Source organism: Babylonia areolata, chromosome 2, assembly GCF_041734735.1.
Source record: "Babylonia areolata isolate BAREFJ2019XMU chromosome 2, ASM4173473v1, whole genome shotgun sequence".
Classification (NCBI taxonomy): domain Eukaryota; kingdom Metazoa; phylum Mollusca; class Gastropoda; order Neogastropoda; family Buccinidae; genus Babylonia; species Babylonia areolata.
Genome location: NC_134877.1, coordinates 7,698,436 through 7,720,352, shown reverse-complemented (window position 1 = coordinate 7,720,352; position 21,917 = coordinate 7,698,436). Strand labels below are relative to the sequence as shown.

At 41.5% G+C, this 21,917-nt stretch overlaps 3 protein-coding genes across 4 annotated transcripts in view; 2 read left to right on the top strand and 1 right to left on the bottom strand.

Annotated features, from left to right (window-relative positions):
• The window catches only part of LOC143297170 (2-amino-3-carboxymuconate-6-semialdehyde decarboxylase-like), a 41,649-nt gene extending 34,993 nt beyond the window's left edge, over positions 1 to 6,656 (top strand). The window contains exons 10-11 of one of the 2 annotated variants that reach the window (XR_013057220.1): positions 693 to 791; positions 4,891 to 4,924. Coding sequence is in view for 1 of the 2 variants with exons in the window: in XM_076609365.1 (XP_076465480.1) it covers positions 693 to 791; positions 4,891 to 4,989 (198 nt within the window). In the remaining variant the exon portion in view is untranslated. Of the gene's footprint in view, positions 1 to 692; positions 792 to 4,890 lie in introns of both variants that reach the window. The other variant, XM_076609365.1, reaches the window with a different exon arrangement.
• LOC143278477 (uncharacterized) overlaps positions 1 to 21,917 on the top strand; it is an 87,835-nt gene that overhangs the window by 10,537 nt on the left and 55,381 nt on the right. The window lies entirely within an intron of this gene.
• Positions 16,764 to 17,099, bottom strand: LOC143296048 (uncharacterized). Its single transcript, XM_076607796.1, has one exon. It carries the CDS (start codon positions 17,097 to 17,099, stop codon positions 16,764 to 16,766), a length of 336 nt encoding a protein of 111 aa, XP_076463911.1.

Below are 21,917 nucleotides of genomic sequence, written 5' to 3'. Positions count from 1 at the left end.
GAGTGGGCTTTTACATGTATGAACAATTTTACCCTGCCATGTAGGCAGCCATACTCAGTTTTCAGTGGTGTACATGCTGGGTATGTACTTGTTTGTGTAACCCACCAGACGCTGACATGGATTACAGGATCTTTAACATGCGTATTTGATCATCTGCTTGCATATACACATGAAGGGGGTTCAGGCATAAGCAGGTCTGCATATATGTTGACCTGGGAGATAGGAAAAATCTCCACCCTTCACCCACCAGGTGCTGTTACTGAGATTGTGAACCTGGGAGTTTTTACATCAAAAACCAGTTGTATCTCATTGATCAACAAAGATTTGTTTGAGATATAAAAAAACAAAAACAAACAAACTTGAATAAACATTGTAAGGCACAAAACTGCTATTTCCAAGAGAACCTTGACAATACAAAAATGACAAAATAGAACAGTGAGTTTGTTAAAGTATGCAGTGTCTAAAAGCTCACACAACCCAGTTTAAGAAAAATGAGTATTTTCTACTTCATTTAAATTTGTCTGAATATATTCTTTGCTACTCAGAAAATGCAGATTTCATGAACATTTTGACTTGTCCAATGATGTCCATAAAAGCTTTGCATCCCAAACAATTCTGTGTTGTTTTGAGATATATTTTCCAGGAAAGCGGCAGCCACTTTGAAATAATACTGAATGTGCTCCTGTGAACAGGAGAATGTGATCCTGGGTAGTGATTACCCATTCCTGCTTGGGGAGCACCAGCCAGGCAAACTGATCGAGATGACCGAGGAGTTCAGCCATGTGGAAAAGGTAAGGGACTACCATGAATGTATGGGCTTGTATTGGTATCAAGGAAAATTTGTCATCCCCCATTTGGGTTGGCCATGATGTGTGTGTGTGTGTGTGTGTGTTTAGGAGGGGAAGGTGGGGGGGAGTTGCCTGTGTCAAGATGTGTGTGGGGATGGGTGGGTGGCTCTTACAAGCAGGTCTGCCATTCAGTCTGTTCATGTTATTTTGACACAAGGTAAGGAAATACCCATGCCAGTACAGTTTCTGCCGTATCATTCTTCTTTTTATTATTGACTCACATGTGTAAACAAAGTGAGTCAGTGTTGTAACCAGGTGTTCAGTTGTGTGTGTGTGTGTGTGTGTGTGTGTGTGTGCACGTGCGTGTGTGCATATGTGTGTATGTCTGTGTGTCCATGGTAAACTTTAACTCACTCCATGCCAAGATTTTTTGCCCTTGCGAATCCCTGAAAACCCAGGGTTTGTATAGGATGGGAAAAAAATTATCAAAAAACCAAATAAACACCCAGAGAATTGAAATTTTGTATGTTTATTCAGTGAATGTTGTTCCATATTTGTGCAAAAAATTAAATTATTTACTCACCATCTTGTTGTTGATCACGATATTCATTTTTTGTGTATTTTGTAGCATTTTTGCACCCATCAGAAAGGTATACCAAGTGTCCTTGAACAGCTTACAAATGTTCCATATCACATCCTAACACTGTTTGAGGAACTGAAGACCTAGTACATGCAATGAAGTATGAACAGATGGTGGAGAAAGTTGAAAATCACGCACACAAAAGAAAATATTGTCTCTACATAAAAAAGGGAGTTCAATGCACACAAAAACCTGATGTATTATCACTGACAATAGTCTTGTCTGGAGTGAAAAAGCTCATGGCAGGTGATGTTGAGTCCTGGGCACAGCTTCACACACAGTGGAACTCCACATTTTGGACACCAGTTGGCAGTTTGGTGTTTTTGTGTGTTGTGGCGCTTGAACAGGTCTTCACAGACCTTGCACTTGCAGTAGCTGGTCACTCAATCCACTCCAGCCATGTTGGTGATGTAGTCTTGTACTGCAGCTGGCTTCTGTCTTTCAGGACGGTGTCGTGTTGTCACACTGACCATGGTAGTTGGCAGCATGACTGTTGTCAGCACATGAACTGGTTTTTTGTCCTGCCACTTCAGCACAGCAACATGCCCTGAAGCCATACACACACACAAATGATCATGCAGGTCTGACTCTTTCTTCTTATTGTTGTTTAAATTATTTGTTTGCTTATTCCCTTGTTTACTCTAAATATTTATGTGAATGGAAGCATAATGTGGTAAGTTCTTTTTACATGTAGTCAAAGAAAACCACTTTAGATTTTATTTTTTTATTTTTTTTATTATTTTTTTTTATACAATATTCCAAACAATAATGACAGTATCATCAGTATTAGTACTATTACTGTCATTTCTGCAGCACCTTGTTCTACAAATGAACAAGTAAAACAGAAAATCAGTAAACATATGCATGCAATCACACACACACACACACACACACACACACACACACACACACAGTTGTACACCTGAGCATGTGACATTGTTTTCTTTCACACACACACACACACACACACACACACACACACACAGACACACACACACACCCACACACACACACATATATATATATATATAATATATATATATATACACACTCACCATTTTCAGTCCAATCACTGGTAAAAACACCAGCAAAGTCGTCCGTTTCCTCAGTGATTTCGTTGTCAGTGTCGGTCAGCTGGCAAATGGTCAGGACTCGCTTTCCTCTCCACTGTAAACACCCTCTTCAGCGGCCGAATCTATTTCTAGTTCATCGGGATATGGTTCAAAATCACTGTCCGACGAACCAACATTATCTCCTTCAACATTGGAGCCTTCAGTTTGGATCATTTCCAAAGTAGCTTCAATGCTGTGTTGTGTTTGACCTCTCCTACCGTGTCGAACACTTCGACGCAACGCCATCTTGTCAAACAACATGCAGAGCTGACCGAGGGTATGCTTCTTTGTGGTCTGCTAATGAGCGTGTCACTGCACACACGCAGTGTGTGTGAACGAAAAGTTGGCCGGAGATAACTTAAGAATCAGTTCTGCTTTTGAGTTTCGTATCCGACACGTCACTCCAACAGTGTGACTTTTCAAAATCCAAATCCGCATATGCGGACATTGGCATCGAACGCTTTGTCCGATGACATCCGCATATGCGGACAATGGCAGTGAGTGAGTTAACATTGCCATTTTCTCTGGAAATACGTTGTCTGCCAATACTAAATTTGGCTGAAACAGAGTAGGAAAACAATCTTCACAGTCATACCAATAATAGGTTGTAAGTCTCCTGAATTAAGCTGTATTTCCGGATCATTAATGGGTTTTTTTGTTGAGGCTCGTTCCAGATTCCGATAACACCATATTACCACTTCCAAGTTTCCAGAGTGTAGGCTATGCTTTGTAAGAAGATGGCATGACCTTGTTTTTCTTGTTTGCAATCAAAAGGAAAGAAATACAAATTCTGGACAGAATACATACAGTGACACTAACTACACCATCAGTGTGTTTACTGTGTATGAATATTGTAATGTGGACACTGAATCAACTAAAATGAACATAAAAGAAAAAGTGAATCTACTCCCACTGCCTACCATGATACTGTCAAACCTGTGCTCAGTGAGACCAAATGGGTGAAACAACAGTTTTGATGAACTCCAAGCCAATGTAAATTTTATGAGATGATACATAGATTCATGTTTGTTATGTTTTACTGAGATATGGCTGTGTGACAAAATAAATGATGGCAGTGTTACAATCAATGGATTTGGATGTCTGTATAGGACAGACAGGGACTGTGACATTACTGGCAAAAAACAAGGTGGTGGTGTGTGCCTGTACATGAAGGAACAGTGGAGCAGTAAGTCAAGTGTGGTGGTGAGGAAACAGCTGTGCACGCCTGACATCAAACTGTTGTCAGTGTCCTCACGACCCCGCTACCTGCCCAACAAGTTTAGCCAGCTGTTTGTCACCATGTGTTACATCCTGCCACAATTCATTCATCTTCTTCTATCATACAGACCAAAAATTCAGATAGAACCAGTAATTAAAATGAGTGTGAAAGTGGGGATGCCTGAGAGTGTGGATGAACTGAAAGGTTGTTATGAGTGCACAGACTGGAATGTATTCCTAGAATCATGTGACAGTGTGGACGAAGCTACAAATGTCATATCATCTTACATATCTTTTTGTGAGGACATGGTAATTCCTCGTAAAGATATCAGGATTTTTCCCAACAAGCCCTAGGTATCAAAAGATTTGATAAAAACACTCAATGAAAAGGAAATAGCTTTCAGAGCAGTGATGAAGTCAACACAAGTCTGTACAAGAGAAACTGACAAAATGAATAAACGAATTATAGAAACTATATTGTTATTAAGGAAAAGTTGAATATTTCTTCCAAAGCAGTAATATGGCAAATGCATGGAAACGGCTGAAACTACTTTCTGGACAATGCACAATGCCAGTCTCTGCACCATGTATTTCATTAGAGCAACAGAAAGTTTTCTCAGAAAAATTAAATGACTTCTGCTGTTGCTTTGAATGAAGTGATTTTAACAGTGAACTTGTTTTTGTGTCATTAGTAATATTCCTGTTTCATGTGGCCTGATCTTTTTTTTTTCTTTTTTTTTTTCCCCACGCAAGATGAATTGTTTCAAAGGAAGATAATCCTCAGTGACAATTTTATCTTAGCAATATCTTTTAAATCTTTATTTGTATATTTTTAAAAATCTGAAAAAAAATTAAAATGACAAGGAAATGTGACAAGGGGATACAGAGTGGAAGACAGATAAAATCAATGGACTGACAGCATTGTAGAATGCATGGGAAAACCATTTGCAGAGACCAAGGCTTTGATATGTAACAGGCTGATGTGGTGAAATCAGGTGAATAGTTCTGTGTGTGACCCTAATGACTCTTCACAGAGTAATGAGAGAAAAAGAACAATATTCTGGTATGAGTGTTATTTCACAGACAATAATCCAGTGTATATGTTCAAGATGTGCTATTGTTTGATGTGCAGGATCAGCTCCTTGCCCAGAACGCTTTAGATTTCCTTGGGTTGGACCGGCAGCAGTTTGAGGACAAGAGTGGAGAGGCGAAGGGAACTCATGTCTCTTAATTTCACTGGGTGGGAATTTGTGCAAAACAGAATGGAAGGGAGAGAAAGGAGAAAGACCAGTTGATCCAGTGACATTGTATATGAGTTAATGAAGGGGACATAGGAATTTTCTAATTTATTTTCTCTTTTGCACCCAGTCTTCTCTGGGGACTACTTGCAATACACAAACATGGTTGTGGCTGTATGTTGGGATGTAGGATGAACAGTGTGGGAATAATGCCACTGAAATGGTGCGGAGGATGGGACAGAAAAAAGTGCTTTGAAAGAGAGTAGTGACTAATGATTGGCTGTTTATGTCAGGGAAATTCAAACTGAATAGCTGTTGTGAAAAAAGCAAAAAACAAATAAAAAAACAAAATAAAATCCTTGGATAAATCAAAGTGAGTGGATGTTGCTATAACAATGATTAATGATTGCAGTGAATGTTTTTTTGTGATTGGAATGTGGAAAATGATCATTCAAAATGAATGGGTAATATTGGAATGGTTGATTAATATCATATGACTTAAATTAAATTGTTCATATCATTGTTGTAATTGATGTCATCATCACTCTTGTTTTCTTTTTGCTGTTTTATTTTAACCAAATTATTCAGTTTCATGACACCATTGATATTATTTTAGAATTGATCTCCTGTGATTTCTATGAGACTGATTGGTGAAACACAACTGGCAAATTGGTGTGTGAGTGTGTGTGTGTGTGTGTGTGTGTGTTCAGTTTTCATTTGCATGTGATTTATGCTCAGGTAATAAAGTGCACATTTACACGCAGTTGTTGATTTTGAGAAACTCAAGGTAATAGCTCTTTGTGTGTGTGTGAGTGTGTGTGTGTGTGTGTGTGTGTGTGACATTCACTTTTGATAGAATGAGGACCACTCAGTTACCCATTCACATACACTTGGGGCTGTTCAACAACACAATGCAAAGAAAGCTAAATGTTGTACGGTAGAAAAAAAACGAAAAAAGGGAAAAAAAATCAGCCACCAAAAATATCCATGCACTCAAACTTTCCTGTTCACTTCTTGGGAGATCAGTTCGAACATTTGAAGTTTCAAGGTTTTTAACTGTGTCAGAGCAAATGACTGGACAACAACAGCACTGTATTTATAACAAATATTTCGAAACAATACAAGGCTGCTTTTTGGTTCAGAGCTGGAATTTGTGATAATGATATTTTGCAATTAATTGTGATGGAATTAGGCATGTTTGCTTTAAAGTACAATTATGATCAACTTTGTAGGAGAGCTTGCTGGTGAAATTTATCTGAATCTACTAGATCTGTTTTGGGACTGGGTGCTCTTGTGTGTGTGTGCGATGTGTGTGTGTGTTGGTGTGTATGCACATACATGCACAAGTGTATGTATGGCTGCATGTGTTTGTCGATATGCATGCATGCATGTGTGTGTGTGTGTAGTGGTAGTAGTCTTGTTTTATATGCTATTACAACAGTATGCATTGTTCACACTATTTAGCTATGCCTTGGAATGGCAGGATCAGTGATGCTATTCATTGACCTATAAAATTTGAAGATTTTGACCACAGTCTCATCTTTTATCAGTGATTTACAAAACTGGATGGGTGGTTTTTGACTCACTTGTGTAAACAAAGTGAGTCTATGTTTTAACCCAGTGTTCGGTTGTCTCTGTGTGTGTGTGTGTGTGTGTGTGTGTGTGTGTGTCCATGGTAAACTTTAACATTGCCATTTTCTCTGCAAATACTTTGTCAGTTGACACCAAATTTGGCATAAAAATAGGTAAAATTCAGTTCTTTCCAGTCATCTCGTTTAAAACAATATTGCACCTCTGGGATGGGCACAAAAAATATAAAAAGAAGCCAAATTATATGCAAACTGAATTTACTGTTATATATATATTTTTTAATTCTCTATTGGCTGAGCCCTGAAGGTCATGGGCAAAAATCAATTGCATACACATATTTATACATGTTCAAAGTGCGTGCTCATATTCTTTGTGAATGTGAAGGACACCATTTTGTTTCAAGTTGTTGACCTGCCTGTTCAATCCTATATTCAATCGACAATACATGTGATAGAAAGTTGGAGAAGTAGACCGTTAAATATTTATTCAGAGAAAGATTTATGAATGCCTCGTCACTTACTGGATTATGTCCCAAACTGCCATAAAAATATCCACAAAATCAGTTGGGATTCACAGTTAAAACTAATAAACCATGAGAGTTAATACCCTTGATGATGTAAAAATTTCCAGTCTTGAAATTTCTCAAAATGAAGTCCTTTTCACTTCACATGACATTTAGAAGTACTTGTACTTGGCTCTACATGTTATTAGTTTAACAAAATACTCAATTTTCATATGAACTTTAAAACTATAAGACTAGAATGAACATAAAAGAGAAATTGAATCGACCATGTCTTACGGGTGTAACTAAACTTGCATACCTATCTAGATCCAGAGAAAACGGCTAAATGTTGCAGTGTGATTGCGGTGATAGCCACGTCTCCTTTACCGCAGACTTAAAAAGAATTTTTAATTGCCCATAAAGATTTTTGAATGCCCAAGATACACCAGAATAATATGATTCAAACAGCGTTCTCACTACAAAATACTCAATTTTCATATCAACTTTATAACAAGAGAGGCAAGGCCTTCAAGACACTTGTGATACACTTATAAAAAAAAAAAAATCTAATCGTTAAAATGTGTTCTATATTTGTTATTATAAAGCTTCAGGTAAAAAGAAGAAAAAAAGTCCTAACAGCAGATTCGAACCCCGCGTGTTCGGATGAGAAGACACTGTCTTATCCATTACACTATCATGGCTTCTTAACTAACATTCAAAGATATAACATTTAAACATGCTTTTTTAAAGGGCGATAAATCGATTGCGGTATTCACAGTGAGAATGCTGTTCAAATCATATTATTCTGGTGTATCTTGGGCATTCAAAAAATCTTTTAAGGACAATTAAAAATTCTTTTTAAGTCCGTGGTAAAGGAGACGTGGCTATTACACTGCAACATTTAGCCGTTTTCTCAGGATCTAGATAGATGTACAAGTTTAGTTACACCCGGTTGACACGGTCGATTCAATTTCTCTTTTATGTTCATTCTAGTTTTATAGTTTTAAAGTTGATATGAAAATTGAGTATTTTGTTAAACTAATAACATGTAGAGCCAAGTACAAGTACTTCTAAACGTTGTATGAAGTGAAAAGGACTTCATTTTGAGAAAAGTCAAGACTGGAAATTTTTGTGTTTCATCAGTTCAAGGGTATTAACTCTCATGGTTTATTATTTTTAACTGTGAATTCTGACTGATTCTATGGATATCTTTATGGCAGTTTGGGGCATAATCCAGTAAGTGATGAGGCGTTCACAAATCTTTCTCTGAATAAATATTTAACGGTCTCCTTCTCCAACTTTCCATCACATGTTATCATGTATTGTCCATTGAATATAGGATTGAACGGGCAGGTCAACAACTTGAAACAAAATGGCGTCGTTCGTGTTGACGAAGAATATGAGCACGCGCTTTGAATATGTATAAATACGTGTACGCAACTGATTTTTGCCCATGACCTTTAGGGCTCAGCCAATAGATCTGTAATTGATTTTAGTATTTTCCGAAAAAGACCACTTGGGCGAATGAACATAGTGAAAGCCCTGTACACTGAGAGTAAAACACACAAGCTTTTTATGTATTGAGTATAATTTCAAAATGTAATGTTTAAGATGAGAAAGATCAGTTTAAAGCAAATTAAGTCCCCTAGCATTAATTACAGATTAATTTCCCTTTTTTTCTGTCTGCACCAAAACGTTTGCAAAATAAATGTAACTTCATGCTTAGCAAAAGAAGTTCCTGTTTGAACAAAAAATGATAAAAATAACTGCTCTTGTTGTTGTGTCAGAATATCAGATCAAAGTTTAGAGAATAAAAAAAAATATATATATAACACTAAATGCAGTTTGCATATAATTTGGCTTCTTTTATTATTTTTTTGTGCCCATCCCAGAGGCGCAATATTGTTTTAAACAAGATGACTGGAAAGAACTGAATTTTTCCTATTTTTATGCCTAATTTGGTGTCAACTGACAAAGTATTTGCAGAGAAAATGTCAATGTTAAAGTTTACCACGGACACACACACACACACACACACACACACACACACACAGACAACTGAACACCGGGTTAAAGCATAGACTCACTTTGTTTGCACAAGTGAGTCAACTATAAAACTAGAATGAACATAAAAGATAAATTGAATCGACCATGTCGTACCGGGTGTAACTAAACTTGTACATCTATCTAGATCCAGAGAAAACGGCTAAATGTTGCAGTGTGATTGCAGTGATAGCCACGTCTCCTTTACCGCAGACTTAAAAAGAATTTTTAATTGCCCTTAAAGATTTTTTGAATGCCCAAGATACACCAGAATAATATGATTTAAACAGCGTTCTCACTGCGAATACTGCAATCGATTTATCGCCCTTTAAAAAAGCATGTTTAAATGTTAAATTTTTTAACGTCAGTTAAGGAGCCACGATAGTGTATTGGGTAAGACAGTTTCTTCTCACCTGAACACGCAGGGCCCTAGGGTTCGAATCTGCCGTCAGGACTTCTTTTTTTTCTTTTTTCTTTTTTTTTTTAACCTGAAGCTTTATAATAACAAATACAGAACACATTTTAACGATTAGATTTTTTTTTTTAAAGTGTATCACAAGTGAGTCTTGAAGGCCTTGCCTCTCTTGTTGAATTATGCATTTATCTCTTCTTATAATAACAGAAACATATAGAAATTGTGTTAAATGAAATGACAAGAACTTCCTTGTGTTTTCTGCCTTCTTTTGATAGTGGGTAGTGATTGTACTTGCATATGTTTGTTGTTGTGTTTTTTTTTCAGAACTGAAGTTGATTATTTTGATATTAGCAGATGTGAAAGCTTGCTGAATTCTAATTTAAAATGTGAATTCTTGATCTTGTATTTAGTATAAATAAAAGTATTTCAAGAGAGATAGAGAGTGTGACAGTCTTGTTTTATATGTTGTTACAACAGTACAGATTGCTCACAGTATTTAGCTATGCTTTGAATTTGAAATGGCATTATCATTGTTGCTATTCATCAAATTACAATATGTGTATGAATTTGACCACAGTCTCATCTACTATAGTGATATACAAAACAGAATGGGTGGTTTTTGATTTATGCATTTTTCTCTTCTTATATAACCAGAAGCATAAAATTATAGAAATGAATGGCATTAAATGAAATGACAAGAGCTTTCTTGTGTTTTCTGCCTTCTTTTGATATCAAGTGGGTATTGATTGTACTTGCATGTGTTTTGTTTGTTGGATGAGAACTGAAGTTGATTAATTTGACATTAGCAGATGTAAAAGCTTGCTAAATTCTAATGGAATATTAAAATTTTTAATCATACAATCAGTATTATTAAAATTATTTTAAGAAAGAGTGAGTCTCTGTGCATGTCATAAACTAAAGGTCAATTGCATTCTGCATGGAACTGAACATGGAAGAAGAGGTGGTGCTTTGGGGATTTCTTATCCAGTCAGCATGGACAAAAGATGATGAATATATTTTAGTCATCAGTACATTATAATTAGTAAAACAAAAGGTATAAAATGATGTGAGTGGTGGCACAAATGGAATTCTTCTCATGGCTGGTGCTGTACACAGTTTGACTTGACTTACTTGACTTATTCCTCTTGATTCCGTGGGGAACATAGGGCCGCAACAACACTCCTCCAACGCACCCGGCTCTGGCTGGTCCTCTTCAGTTCGGCCCACGTCATTCCGGCCGCACTTGTCTCTGCCTCAATGCTTCTCCGCCAGGTCTGCTTTGGACGGCCAACTTTCCTTTTCCCCTGTGGGTTCCAATCAAGAGCCTGTCTTGTGATGTTTGTTGCAGGCTTGCGTAGTGTATGGCCTATCCATCCCCATTTCCGTTTCTTGATTTCCGTCTCCAGTGGGGCCTGTTTTGTCATGTTCCAAAGTTCTTCATTGGAGACAACCTCTGGCCATCTGATCTTCAGAATGTTTCTTAGACATCTGTTGGTGAATGTCTGAAGCTTGTGGGTGCTGGTCTTTGTCACTCTCCACGTCTCTGAGCCATAGAGTAGAACCGACTTCACGCTGGTGTTAAAAATCCGGATCTTGTTGCGGATTGAGAGGGCTGTCGATCTCCAGATTGGTCGAAGGGTGTTGAAGGCATGTCTTGCTTTGTTGATACGGCTCTTGATGTCTTCGTCCGTTCCCCCGTCTTTGCTGACAACACTGCCTAAGTAGACAAACTTGTCAACCTCCTTGATGTTCTCTTGGTGTAGTTGCACTGGATCTTGCTTCTTGTTGTTGACCCTCATGACCTCTGTTTTCCCAATGTTGATTTGGAGTCCAGTCTTCTCAGCTTCTTCTGCCACACGACATAGTTTCTCCTGCGCATCTTGCTGCCTGTGGGAGAGAAGACTTATGTCATCTGCGAAGTCTAGGTCCTCCAGCTGTTTAGTGAAAGTCCACTGGATGCCTGTCCTCCGATCTGCTGTAGACTGCCTCATGACCCAGTCAACCACCATCAGGAAAATGGTCGGTGAGAGCAAACAACCCTGACGGACGCCGGTTTGCACACTGAAAGGTTCCGTCAGTTTCCCGTCGTGGATCACTTGACAGGTGGCGTCTTCGTACATTTGCTGGATGATGGTTACAAACTTTGGTGGAAATCCATAGTGGTACATCAGTCTCCAGATGACATCTCGGTCGACACTGTCAAAAGCTTTTTGAAAGTCGACGAAGACTGTGTACAGGGGGGTCTGCCACTCCAGGGACTGCTCGATGATGATGCGCATGGTTGCGATGTGATCCGTGCATGAGCGATCTTGTCGGAAGCCTGCTTGTTCGTCCCGAAGTGTCTTGTCCAAAACGTTCTTCAGTCTCTCAAGAATGATTCTGCTCAGTACCTTGCCCGGAATAGACAACAGCATGATTCCCCGCCAGCTGTTGCAGGATGAAAGGTCCCCTTTCTTTGGCAGCTTTACGAGATGTCCTCTTTTCCAGTCTTTTGGCACTCGCTCCTGTTCCCAGATCTTGCAAAGGAGAGGGTGCAGCATCTCAGTTGAAGTCTGGATGTCGGCCTTCACAGCTTCAGGTGGAATTCCATCTGGGCCAGCTGCCTTTCCTGACTTGAGGGACTTGATGGCCTTGACGATCTCGGTCTTGCTGGGAGGGTTGGTGTTGATGTCGAGGAGCTTGGTAGGTGGTGGGATGTCTGGTGGGGCGGGTGGTGCTGGTCGGTTGAGCGTTTCTTTGAAATGCTCCGCCCATCTTGCTCTCTGCTGTTCTTCGCCAAGGATGGTGTTTCCGTCTTTGTCCTTGACGGGCCGGCTTGGGTTGCTGTTTTTCCCGGAGAGTGTCCTGGTGATCTCATACAGGCGCTTCATGTTCCGCTGACCTGCTGCACTCTCAGCTTCTGCTGTCAGTTCCTCGATGTAGGTTCTTTTATCTTTTCTCGCACTTCGCTTTACTTGTTGGTTCGTCTCCCAGTACTGTGCTTGTAGCTCATGTCTCTCGGCTTGATCTTGCGTGCAGTTGATCTGGTCTTTCAAATGCTTCCTCTCAGTGATGAGTGTCCAGGTGTCTGTTGATAGCCACTCTTTGTGCTTCCTCGTTTTCTTGCCCAGGACTGTTTTGCACGTTGTTGTCCAGGTCTCTCGAAGGCTGTGCCAATGTTCTTCTATTGAGTCCTCTGGGAGTTGGGAAAGCACACTGAACTTGTTCCTCAATTCAATCTTGAACTCTTCTGCTTTGAGTTTCTCCTTCAAGCTGCGCACGTTGTACTTGTGCGATGGTCTTGCAGCCTGGTCGTTGTAGGCCTTCAGCTTGGTTTTGAGTGCTGCCACAACCAGGTGGTGATCCGATGCTGCGTCTGCGCCGCGCTTTGCCCTGACGTCGTGCAGGCTTCGTCTCCACTTACGACCGATGGTGATGTGGTCGATCTGGTTCTCGGTCTTGCCGTCAGGGGAAACCCACGTGGTCTTATGGATGGTCTTGTGGGGAAACAAGGTGCCTCCAATGACCAGGTCATTGAAGGTGCAGAACTCCATGAAAAGTTCTCCATTCTCATTCTGCACTCCAGTGCCGTGTCTGCCCATGATGAGCTCTCTGTTTGTGTTGTCGGCGCCTACCTTGGCATTCAGGTCTCCCATGAGGATCTTCATATCTCTTTTGGGTGTCTTGTCTATGACTGCTTGGACTTGTTGGTAAAAATCATCCTTCTCTTCGATGACTGCCACGTTGGTAGGGGCGTAGCACTGAATGATGGTAACTTTCCTGCCCTTTGAATTGAAGCGTGCCGTGAGGATCCTTGGTGACATAGGCTCCCAGGACAGCAGTGCTCGTGTTGCTTCGGGTGTCATCAGCAACGCTACTCCGTGGGTGTGGGGTTGGCCTTCTTCCTGTCCAGAGTGGATGATGGTGTCTCCACTCACTAGTTGCGTTCTTCCTGATCCTGTCCATCTTGTCTCACATAGGCCTAGAATCTTCAAGTTGTATCTTTGCATCTCATGACAGACTTGAGCTGTTTTGCCTGTCTCATATAGGGTTCTGATGTTCCAGGTCCCTATCCTGGTTTTGGCCTTGGTCGTCAGAAGAGTTGTCGGCGCACTGGCTTCCCAAGGGCTTTCACCAGCTCGCGTCATGGGCTCTACCAGAGAGTAACCCTCCTGGACCAAGCAGTTCTCAAAGTTTGTTGTTGCAGTTTCTGTAACAGTCTTCTTTTTACAGAACCGGGTTGTTAGCCTAATTCAAACCCCCAACCTGGAGGACCAGTGGGTACTATTCGTCTGGTCTCTACCCTTTGACCTGTCTGACTTGGGTGGCCCTACCAGGAGACGAATCTCCCGCCAGCATAGCTCTCAGGGTTACTGAGACACGCAAGCCCCCCAACCACGGCAAGGTTGCATCCACTGGGAGGTGTACACAGTTTGGGATGGGCTTAACAATATGAGTGAATAGTAAAGAATGGTAACTCTCTCCATTCACAAGGTACACAACTTCAAGTCAGTGCTGCTTACGCTACCTAGTACACAGGTAAATAAAAGGTATTGTCCATGTGTTCTGTGTGGCTTGTTCAGGATTAAAGAGGCTATACCAGTCTTGAATAAAAGCTTATTTGTGTTTGCACATTTCATCTGTCTTTGCTGCTGTGTGCACATGACAGATGATCAGTATAAGGAAGTGTCTGGGTTTGTTCCAATGTACCTTTTATTTACCTGTGTGCTAGCTGAATCAGTAGTGTAAGCAGCACTGACTTGAAGTTGTGTACCTTGCGAATGGAGAGAGTTACCACTCTTTACTATTTGTTAATCATTTCATCTCCATGCCTAATTGTTTATTCATTTCCAATGCGAGTGAATGTTGGAGTGCAGGACTGGCTTGTGTGATGAGTCTGGGTAGTTCCCTCCATGATCGTATTGCATGTGTACACTTGTGATTTCAGTGACACATCTGCTATTCTGATCACAAGCACACTGTTGTCATGGTGTTTCAGGGATGGCATAAGAGTCATATTGAATTGTTGTATTATTTTGTATTGTATTGTTCTTTTGTAACAACAGATTTCTCTGTGTGAAATTTAGGCTGCTCTCCCCAGGGAGAGGGAAAGTGTGTCACTACAATGAGAGCACCCCACCCCTTTTTTTCTGCCTGCAAGGTATTATTTCTCCATTAAAGTGAGTTTTTGGGACATATGTTCAAGCAGGAGAAGCACAACAGTTTGGTAAAATTGACCTTTGGGGAAGACAGAGACTGTAATATATCTATCTATCTGTCTTTCTACCTATATGTATATGTGTATATATTGTACATGTATTTTTATGTATTTTTTTTTTTTAAAGTTATAGTACCCCCAACACCCCACTCCTTTCCCCCAAAACAAAACACACCTGAAGACCCCCCCAAAGTACCATACATACACACACTGGCATGATCATTCCCCCCATTGCAGTTATCGTTAGCCGTTGGCTTCAGCAACATATTTATCCAGATCCAGACCATATTTCATGGAAAGTTATTCAGACAGATATTGTTCACTGTCAGCACTGATGCAGCAATTCCTCAGACAAGCATCCAAGAATCCGGACATGTTAAAAAAAAAGAGAAGAGTTAACTTATGTTTGTTTTTGTCACTTCAAATTACGAAAACTGTGGATGCCTTGATTATGAAAGCTGAAGGTTAATGAATGAAAAATTCTGACAGGATCAGCCTTCAGTTCATAACACTTTCATGACTGCTCACACACACACACACACACACACACACACACACACACACAGGATCAGCCTTCAGTTCATAACACTTTCATGACTGCTCACACACACACACACACACACACACACACACACACACACACACATTCCCTCCTGAGAACATGTTCACAATACGCACAATACAATCATGAAAAGAGTCAAAAATGTAATGTAAAATTATGAATAAGTAAGGCATCTGTGGATTAGAACACACACACACACACACGCACTGTTCGTTCTTTGGAATGATGACCATGGGTTAAAAAACCCAATGGAAGATCTGTGGCTGTGGGTCTGGAGGTGACTGATGAGGCCAATTTGAGCCCTGAAGGCTCTCCCATATGTGAGACACAAGTGAGTGGGTGTTGTAGTGGCAGTGAATCCTGTCGGGCCTTGTGCACAGCAGGCTTTCATTGCACCTCAGTGATGCACCTGGCTTCAGCTGCACGGACTTATGTGGTGATCTTGCTGCACCAAGCTGGATGGTCTAAAGCAAGCGTCTTCTCGGTGATGCACCAGGATTCAGCTGCACGGACTCCTGTGGTGATCTTGCTATGCCAAGCTGGACGGTCCAGAGCAAGCATCTCCCACCTGTCATTCACAGGTCTTTGAAGGATGCTTTGTCGCATTTCTTCTGCCCTCCAACTGAGTGCTTGCTCTGATATAGTTCTCTATACAGCAGCTGCTTAGGCAATCGATTGTCTGGCATTCTGACCACATGTTCAGCCCACCTGGCTTGGGCTTTCTGCAGGAGGATGTAGATGCTGCAGAGGCCAGCTCATTCCTGGACTCCCATGTTGGGGACTTTGTCCTGCCACCTGATGTGGAGGAGTCTGCAGAGACAGCTCAGGTGGAAGCGATTGAGCTGTTTGGCGTGTCTGCTATAGACAGTCCAGGTCTCGCTGGCATAAAGGAATGTGGTAAGGACCACTGCACAGTAGATCTTCAGCATGGTTGTAGCGCTGAGTCCTCTCCACTCTCAGATGTTCTCATGGAGACTCCCAAAGGCAGCGCTGGCTTTGGCAATCCTGTTGTTGACCTTGGCGTCTTTATTCACTGCACAAGAGAGCGTGCTGACCAGGTAGGTGAAGTTGTTGACTGCCTGGAGGTTCTGCCCTTTCATTGTGATGCAGAGCCTCTGGAATGATGTTCCTGGGGCAGGCTGGTACATAACTTCGATCTTTTTGGTACTGATGGTGTGACCAAAGTTGTCGCAGGCTTGTGAGAAGCAGTCCATCTCTCTCTGCAGTCCATTTCATGCTCTGTGCTCGCATTGAGTGCACAGTCATCAACAAACAAGAAGTCTCTGATGACAGTCTCTTTCACCTTTGTAACAGCCTGCAGGCACCTGAGGTTGAACAATCTCCTATCAGTCCTGTACCTGATGTAGATTCCTTTTTTGCAGTCATGGAAGAAACTGGCAGAGAATACCATTCTGAACAGAGTTGGGGTGAGAACGCAGCCTTGTTTGACGCCATTTGTCACTTGAAAGGCATCTGACTGATCTCCATCAGATCGACAAAGGTCATGAAGAGGTCGCTGTGTTGCTCCTGGCATTTTTCCTGGAGTTGGCGCGCAGCAAAAATCATGTCCACAGTCCCACGTTCAGCACGGAAGCTGCACTGGCTTTCTGGGAGAAGACATTGCTCAAAATGTTGAAGGCGGTTGAGCAGAACACAGGCCAGAATCTTCCCAGCAATGGACAAGAGGGAGATGCCTTGGTGGTTGTTGCAAGACTGGCGGTTGCCTTTCCTCTTGCAGATTTGGACTATGCTGGTATCTTTCAGCTGTTGCAGGATCTGTCCCTCGCTCCACATGGACTGGAAGAGTTCAGCAGCTTTTGCATCATGGCAGGGTTGCATTGTATCCTGGAGCTTTGCCACAGGAGAGTTGCTTCACTGCCTTCCTGACTTCATCTTCTGTGGGGAGGATGTTGAGGTCCTCGTTGATCTCTACCTGGGGCAGGTGAGCAATGACCTCGTCGTTGATGTTGGCTGGGTTGTTGAAGTACTCAGCCAACTTGTCCAGAATATACTTCTTCTCTGTAAGCAGCTGCGTTCCATCTACATTGAGGAGGGGTGAGGAGCCGGAAGACTGGGGTCTGTTTACAGCCTTAAGCGCACCGTAAAAGTGCTTTGTGTCGTGGCTGTATGCGTAGCCCTGGATTTCTTCCACCGTCTTGCTGAACCAGCTGTTCTACATCTCACGAAGTTTCTTCTGCACCTTTCTTTTGCGTTAGCAGGAGCATCTTCCTTGGCTTGTGGTGTGCTCTGAACAGTTGATGTTTCACTGTTATCAATGCCTGTATTTCTTCATCATTCTCATCTAACCAGTCTTGGTTTCTTCGAGTTGCTGGTCCCAGATGCTTGAGGGCAGCAGTGCAGACAGCATCTCTGAAGGCCATCCACTGTTCCTCAGTGCTGCTCCCGTCTTCCTGTGGTATGTCTGGCAGTCTGCCTTCATGGTCGTTGGTGGGCTCTTCTGCAACCTTGCTGCTTGGAGACTTTCAGCCTCTCTGCAGTCTTCTGACTTTGGGGTCTTCTCATGGGAGAATGTGAAGCCTGAACTTGGACACAATAAGGCGGTGGTCGGTGCAGCAGTTGGCACCACACATGGCTCTTGTCACTCTGACGTCCAGCCTGTCCCTCTTCCTGGAGATCACGTATTCTAAAAGATGCCAGTGCCTCGAGCGAGGGTGCATCCATGACGTCTTCTTATGGGTGAATAGACGGAACAGGGTGTTGGTGATGATAAGGTCATATGCGGCACAGTCTTAAGGAGCAGAAGTGCGTTGCTGTTACACTTACTAGTGCTGTCTTCCAATGATCCCTTCCCAGGTTTGGTAGTCTGTCCCTTCTCTGGCACTGAAGTCCCCGAGACTTCTCTGATTGTGGGATTGCTGAAACGAGGGCGTCGAGTTCTTAATATAACTTTTCTTTAATGTCATCTGGGTTGGTCATGGTGGGAGCGTAGGCACTAATCAGCATTGCACTCTTCTTGTTTGGAATTGGAAACTGAAGTATCACCAGGCGGTCGTTGATACCCTCTTGAAGCTTTGTGAATTTACAGGCGATGTGAGATTTGATGGCAAATCCCACACTTGCTTCTCATTGTTCAGCGCTGCTGCGACCACTCCAGAAGAACGTGTGTCCACCACCACGTTCTGTAAGCTCGGCTGGCCCTTGTCTGTCAGGCACGTTTCGCTGAGAGCTCCTATGCCCACATTGTTGTGAGCCAGCTCTTTGGCAACCAGTGCAGTTCTTCTCTGCAGTCTGTCTGCCTTGATGTTATCCACTCAGAGCAGAGTTCTCACGTTCCATGTGCCAATTTAAGGTTGAGCACCATCACTTTCTTCTTTTTTGTTGGTCGACCACTGTGAGGGATTACCACCAGCCGTGGTAAGCTGGCTAGGGAGAAGTGAAGCAGGCTATTAGTCCGGTTGTGGAACGAATTAAATAAGGCAAGTTAGGAACAAATTGCAACAGTTTGTTTTATGTTGTTTTTGGATAGTACCTATTGTAATAAAAACATTGTGAAAAAGGGAGATTGATTGAACTCTTAGTTTGTTTATAATTTTGATGAAATGACGTCACAAATGCTCTATTTCTACAGTAGAGCTGCGCTCAGTGTAAACATAGCCAAGTGACCATTCGCTGGATAGGTATCGTTATAAATCAGCAGAATTTAACATAATTTAGCGTGTTGATTGGGAAAATGTGCCATATCTGTATAATTTCGATGAAACTGATGATGTTAAATGCTCTATTTTTAGAACAGGACTGCGGCCAGTAAAACATGGTCGAGTAACCATTCATTGGAAAGGTTCTGATATACATTGTTTTTAATTAGCGCCATATGCTTGCAGAATTTATATATATATATATATATATATATATATATATATATATATATATATATATACCCATATTCAATAAACTGTGAAACAGTTTAGCGGTCAGTTCAAAAGCATATGGGGTGGGCCCCACATTGCAGCTTCACTTCCTTGTTGCCGTGTGTTACGCGCGTGATCACAGCCTTTTCTGGCGCACGATTATGGCTCATTTTTTCAAAATACTATACACTCCCGAATACAAACCTAGCAGCCTTTTGCTGTATAAATGAAGAGAAAGGGCAAAACATAAACTATGCAGTTAGTATGATATTAAATACCTTAACAGCTGATCATAATGCTGCCGTGATAGAAAGAACATGACCAAAACGTAAGTGTTTCGGCTTCCTTCAGCATCACTTTTTCTCTCCTTAAAACACGGAACAGTGAAATATAATCAACCACCACAACAAAAACAAATCGATGAACAAATAAATGTTATTGAACAGCCACAGTTTTCCTGTCAAAATTTGAATTATGGCATTCGGTGCAAATATCACTTCCAGCAACTGCTGAAGACTAGATCCTGCCATGATCATCCTATGGAACGAAGAAAGTTCATTTCTGTATGAAAGCCGCGAAACAGTAAGACAATGGAGTGGAGTGGGCTGCCATCTGGTTCACCGGCTACAATTATCCTTGACTTCCACAGAGAGTTTGATCAAAGGTGGTGACTGGAGTCACATGGAACTGGTTTGCCAATGCTGACAAGTCTGTGGGGTCCATATCAATCATGGGTAGGAAGGTGAAGCAGCTTCGTCCTGGGAAGGGGCCATCACACACTGCTTGCATAGTTCCTGACCAGCCTGGTCGCGGAGAGCGTAATAGCCGTGAAATTTTCCACAAGAGGTCAATGAAATTGTTTACGGCAGTATGACTGACATCAAGAAGACCATATTCTAACTTCAGCTCAGAGTTGGAAAAGTGAACTATTTTTACTGGGATTTTCCAAGTGCTTTTCACTTTCTCAACAGAGGCAGTTTGGTCCTTTTTGATGGCTCTGTTACTGCTGTTGGCAGGAGTGTCAGCAGCTATCATTCCCATGCCATGGAAGGTGCCAGTCCCATCAATTGTTTGGATGTTGTGGTCCACAGTGCCACAAACTGCGCATAACTGGTTGGAGTCAAACCTTCAGTGTTAACGCCTTGGGTCAGTGCTGCAGACTGCTCAAATCTCTTAACTTCACCATATGAAGAAGAGAACCCTAGTTTTCTCAAATGACCAACTAAATATTTCGAACCGATCAGATGATGAACTTCAACTCCGAGACCTAATGTAAATTTGATATTACGACCTTTGGTCTTGCTACTTGGATGTCTGACCAAGAGGAGCGATCTTCAGTTGACAATCTTTTGTTGTTGTTGTCGTGAAGCAGATAATCAAGAAAGAGTTTGACTGATGGTTGAAGGTATTCTAAGTTTTTATCCAAGCTAGCAATGTCAGAACTCAGTGGGTAGTGCTCTTTCGATGTGACCATGGCCTTGGTGTCTGAGAGGAGAAGTGAAGCAGCTGTTTGAATGATACGAAGTTTCTTTTTCTGTTTCGTCGTCAGTCTTTGTTTCTTTGGAAAAGTCTTTGATAATCTTTTCAACAACATTTGCTTTTCCTCTAATTGATGTGATAATGATGGTTTCCCCCAAAACGATCCTGTAACTTTTGTCGTGGGTTTCTTTTAGTGTAGGGTTCTTTTTTCTGTCCAGGTTTCTTAAGAAGCTGTCGCATTTTCTCTTGGAGACCTGTTAGTGTGATTTGTTCATCATCATTTTCCAACAGAAACTGTACCACTCTGAGAAATGCAGCTTTTCACTCTTCATCAGCTGGTCTACCCTTTCGTGTCGGATGGTTTAAATTCCCGTTGTTGATGGTTCAAGACAAGCGCTTTGTGGCTTATTTTTGTTTGTTCTAAAATTGACACTATGGTGTTGGTGATGCATTGCATCTGCTGCATGCAGATCGTTAACAGACTTGATACAGTTTCTTACGGTCTGTGCCCACTGGTCGCCCCTCTCAAAACATTTCTCCAGGAGACTTTTTTCACATTCATAAGACAGAACGGCGAACACTGTGTCTGTGTCCTTACTCTATCATATGTTTCCGACTGCCCAAAGTAAGAAATTTTGTTCTAAATGGTTTGTCAACCTTTCTTCGGAGTTTAACGGGCGAGTGTTCTTCAGTTTTTTCTTCATAATGTTTCGCTCAAAGTCACTATTTATTGAATTGGCGTTTGTATTATCGTGTTGGCATTTTTGTGAAGTCTCTGTCCAAGATGAAATGTGTAATTGTCCCCTCTCTCGGCATGATGCTTTCTGGAGTCCTTCCACAGCTTCTTCTGACTGAATAGTCTACACTGTGTTGTCGCCATCAAGTTACAGTTTTACACATAAGATACAGCAATGTCCCACAAGTAAGAACAGAAGGAAGTGGGGAAAATCAACACTTTTTTTCTACCAGTCATCTCATTTAGTGTACGCTTACCATATACGAATTTTTTTCACACAAACTGCTATTTTCGCTCTTTTCACGTTTTAATTTTTGAAAAGATATAATAATGTATTACTTTTTACGTACTTACCCACAATCATCTTGTGATAACTTCAGACACATTTCCAGTGTTTCACTGAGTAAGAAATACACACACACACACACACACACACACACACACACACACTGTGTGTGTGTGTGTGTGTGTGTGTGTGTGTGTGTGTGTGTGTATAGAGAGAGAGAGAGCAATATAACTTTTTGACGG